At 31.0% G+C, this 4,248-nt stretch overlaps 1 protein-coding gene across 1 annotated transcript; it reads right to left on the bottom strand.

The window, feature by feature from the left end:
• Positions 1-1,704: 1,704 nt before the first annotated feature.
• On the bottom strand, positions 1,705-2,941 carry LOC136338873 (UPAR/Ly6 domain-containing protein crok-like). The gene is made up of 3 exons (XM_066281650.1): positions 2,738-2,941; positions 2,467-2,649; positions 1,705-2,292 (listed from the first exon to the last, which is right to left on the bottom strand). The coding sequence occupies exons 1-3, from the start codon at positions 2,799-2,801 to the stop codon at positions 2,075-2,077; spliced, it is 465 nt and encodes a 154-aa protein (XP_066137747.1). The 5' UTR covers positions 2,802-2,941; the 3' UTR covers positions 1,705-2,074.
• Between the last annotated feature and the right edge of the window lie 1,307 nt (positions 2,942-4,248).

The following is a 4,248-nucleotide window of genomic DNA, read 5'->3' as shown; positions in this document are numbered from 1 at the left end:
CAATGGTTTAGTTAATAAGAGTTTATAATATTTGAAATTATGTTTATTTTGTTCATCTACTTTTGGCCAGAGCTATTTTTGCATTTCTATGTATATTAACAATAAATGATAAAAAATCCATCATTTATTTATTTCTTTAGGAAAGGCACTCTATTAGTTATTTGGTGGAAAAATTATATTAAAATTTATAGAGACTTGTGGTATGAATGATTAAAAATGCAGTGAATAATACGTGTTCATCTACTTTTGGCCACTACTGTATGTTTAATAAAGATTAAAAGTACAATAACTTTTGTTTGATTTATGCGTAGTTTTTTTATTTTTGCGGGGTGAAAAAAGTTCCAAGTATTTTGGCCAATACTGTATATATATATATATATGTAGGTATATATACAGGGTGTCCCACAAGTGTTTCATTATATTTCAGTGGGTAATAGTATATTGAAAAATAATATGACTCCCTATATAAACCATATTCCAATAATGATTCATTAAGAAGATACAGGGTGTTAAACTTTACTTAAAAAATCTAACTTTTATTGATATATTCAAAACCGTTTGAGATATGTAAGTGAAATTTGGCATGTTTTGAGAGTTAATGTAGACGCATTTATTTATGCAAAAGGGATATTTTTCGTTTCACCAGTGACGTGCGTACGGACACCTCTCAGCACATTTTTAAAGAAAAACATGGTGCGCCACTGCTTTTTATCAAAATAAAAATTATTTTTAGAAGTTTAACTTTATTTAGAAGAAAAATGCTCACTTGACTCTTTTTCGTCCAACGTATCGTTTGCCAGTAAAAAATTGAATACCGTCTATATGCACGATATTCTCTAAATGGTTTTAATAATATTAAGTTTGTTTTAAATATTATTTATTTGCTATAACATTATAGAAATTGTTCAAATTGAAGAAATATTAAGAAATATTTTACCAGTACTTTTGGAGGATGTGTCACTGAATGTTAGACAAAGAATGTGGTTTCAACACGATGGAGCACCTGCGCATTTTTCCCTGCTTGCTCGGCAACATCTTGATCAGGTTTTTTCTAATCACTGGATTGGCCGAGGCGGACCAGTAAATTGGCCGGCGCGATCCCCTGATCTAAACCCTCTGGATTTCTTTTTTTGGGGTCATATAAAAAGTTTAGTATATGAAAGACCTATTGACAGTGAAGAGGAGTTGCTAGCAAGAGTGTTGGCCGCCTGCACACAAATTCAAAACACACCTGGAATATTTCTCATATAAGCTCAATTATGTATTGAACAAAATGGCCACCAATTTGAACAATTTCTATAATGTTATAGCAAATAAATAATATTTAAAACAAACTTAATATTATTAAAACCATTTAGAGAATATCGTGCATATAGACGGTATTCAATTTTTTACTGGCAAACGATACGTTGGACGAAAAAGAGTCAAGTGAGCATTTTTCTTCTAAATAAAATTAAACTTCTAAAAATAATTTTTATTTTGATAAAAAGCAGTGGCGCACCATGTTTTTCTTTAAAAATGTGCTGAGAGGTGTCCGTACGCACGTCACTGGTGAAACGAAAAATATCCCTTTTGCATAAATAAATGCGTCTACATTAACTCTCAAAACATGCCAAATTTCACTTACATATCTCAAACGGTTTTGAATATATCAATAAAAGTTAGATTTTTTAAGTAAAGTTTAACACCCTGTATCTTCTTAATGAATCATTATTGGAATATGGTTTATATAGGGAGTCATATTATTTTTCAATGTACTATTACCCACTGAAATATAATGAAACACCATTATTGTATTATATATAGATTAAAGAACTGCTTAGTTTTCCTCATTGTCAGTGCATTTAGTCATTATTATGTAAAATTGAGGAAGCTTAATCATATCAGACTTAACTCTTAAGACTACTTAATAGAAATTATTAATGGGTTTTCAAATACTAATCATAAAAAGTCAGATCTTAATACAATTCTGGACGGATACATTACGATCACATTACTCAAAACTTTGAATGCATACCTGGCACTTATTCAAAATATAGATTACTTACATATTGTCACTCTAAATTTTAGGTTGTTAAAAGTAAATTCTCCAATAAAATTCCAAAATGCAGATCAAACTCAGCAAAAAGTTAGAAAACCTACTTAATGTAGAAGAGTTGCATTCATCCTCTGAACAGTAACATTCCTGCCAATAGACACCATTATCATAAACACCCCAATTACAAACCCCAGTTACTCCAGTGTCTGCGACTGAAGCACAGCGACGAATAACTTGACGCCATCGTCCATCCCCTTTAACATAACGAAGAAAATAGTTTAAAAATACAAAATTGTCGAAAATTATTAGATATTGTCTGACAAAAATCAAGTAGATATGTAAAAAGGTAAATTAGTATAGCCTTGTCTTTGGTTGAGGTTAGTAAGGTACTAAATATGTACTCTGAATTATTATGAAGAAATACTTACATATGAACCCTTTAGGACTTTGTTGAGTAACTTTCATACAAAACGAACCAGGCATATGACTTTCTTCACTATTACACTCTATCGCTATATGAGCCACCTTATCAAACTTCTTGTATGCCCCACAGTTGTCTTCACCCATGAGATCTTCCGAGGAGCTGCATTGGTAACAACGTACAGCCTCGCCTACAATATTTTGAATCAGAAATTTCTACAATGACTTATTTACTATGGGAGTGGTCTTTAATTAAATTACTTTAGAACATGATCTTACCAATTTCAAATAAATTGCAAAGAATAATATTCAAATATACTAAATAATTGAGGTAATTTCCCATGTTTTACTAGAAATATGTGGAGTTCAGCTATTAAAATCTAAACAAAACCCATCAAGAGCTCTTCTTTTCTGGATTCTCTAATAAATATCGCCTTTCACGAAGCTTTATTTGGAATGCAATTTTATTTGTTTACTTTTGGTATAAATAAAGGTTAAGTAAAAAATGACAGTTAGAATAACATACTTAGAGCTTTATATGAACAAGCCATGAAGTAGCAACAGCGCCTTCCTCTGTCATCTCTCACAAGTCGCTCGTTTCTTTTTAAAACATTTATTTTAAAAAGCATTTTTTTCGTTTTATCATCTGCTATTGAATCATTATATTTATCCTATTCGTTAAAACATCTCTGTTGGAAAATGGAAACAATTCTACAGATCTTGACCATAACTTATCACATCAATGAGGCCTTCATTATGAATTTAATTTGAAATTTTTAACTGTTTTAGATTCTAAGCTTCCACACCCACTGGTTACGGGGAATACCACATTAAAGAAATACCAACCATCTATAAGGAAGATCAACAGAACTGACTAAAGCATTTAAAAAACTGGACGCCATTTATTGTACTGTACTTATTACATAAAATGAATTTAAATTTTGCGGCTCTGCTCCTCTGCCCACTCGAAGGAGAACTCCCTGGAATTTGCTACCAGTGAGATACACCAAAGAATCGATGCTGTCTGCTTCTTGGAAGTCATACAAATTGACTGTGTTAAAACCTGGAAATTCCAAATATGCAGATCTCGATTTTTGAAGATTTTAGTCCTTCAAGAGCTGTAATCTACTCCTGAACAAGAAAATCACGCAATTTCTAGTCCCTGGCAGCGTATCGATATATTAGAAAAGTTTATATATAAATAATGTTTCTTAATTTCAAAATTATATCTTACCTTAACTCATAGAATGGTCTCATCATGTAAATATGAACATAAGATTCTTAAACCATCATTAACCAAAGTTATTTTGTTTAATTCTGAATCTACAAACAGAACAAAATAAAAACAGAATAAAAAACAAAAAAAACTACTGAGCAATGAATTTAAAACCAGCAACAATCATATTCTATGCAATAAAATATTGAGCAGAGTTTATGTGACTGTTCCAATCAAAGGACTAAAGAAAAATGAATTCTGAGTGGAAAAACAAAGCGTATTTATTTACTACAATGTCGAAAAACTATCAATTATTATATGCATCAAAAATGAATCTTAACAGAGCTGTCCGCCTTCATCGAACAATTTTTCATGGGCACCCCGAGAATTAAGATTAAATTTAATCTAACATCACGACCAACATTTTCCACTTCACTTTCAAGCCATTGTGAGTTTTATTGACTTGAAAAACTGTACTGAAATTTTGTCGCCAATCGACAATACAAACCACTCAATATTTTCAAGACTATCAAATAATATACAACGCAATTCATTAAATAGCACAAGGTGTTTT

Source organism: Euwallacea fornicatus, chromosome 4, assembly GCF_040115645.1.
Source record: "Euwallacea fornicatus isolate EFF26 chromosome 4, ASM4011564v1, whole genome shotgun sequence".
In the NCBI taxonomy this organism is placed as follows: Eukaryota; Metazoa; Arthropoda; class Insecta; order Coleoptera; family Curculionidae; genus Euwallacea; species Euwallacea fornicatus.
This window is presented reverse-complemented; position numbering and strand designations above follow the sequence as displayed.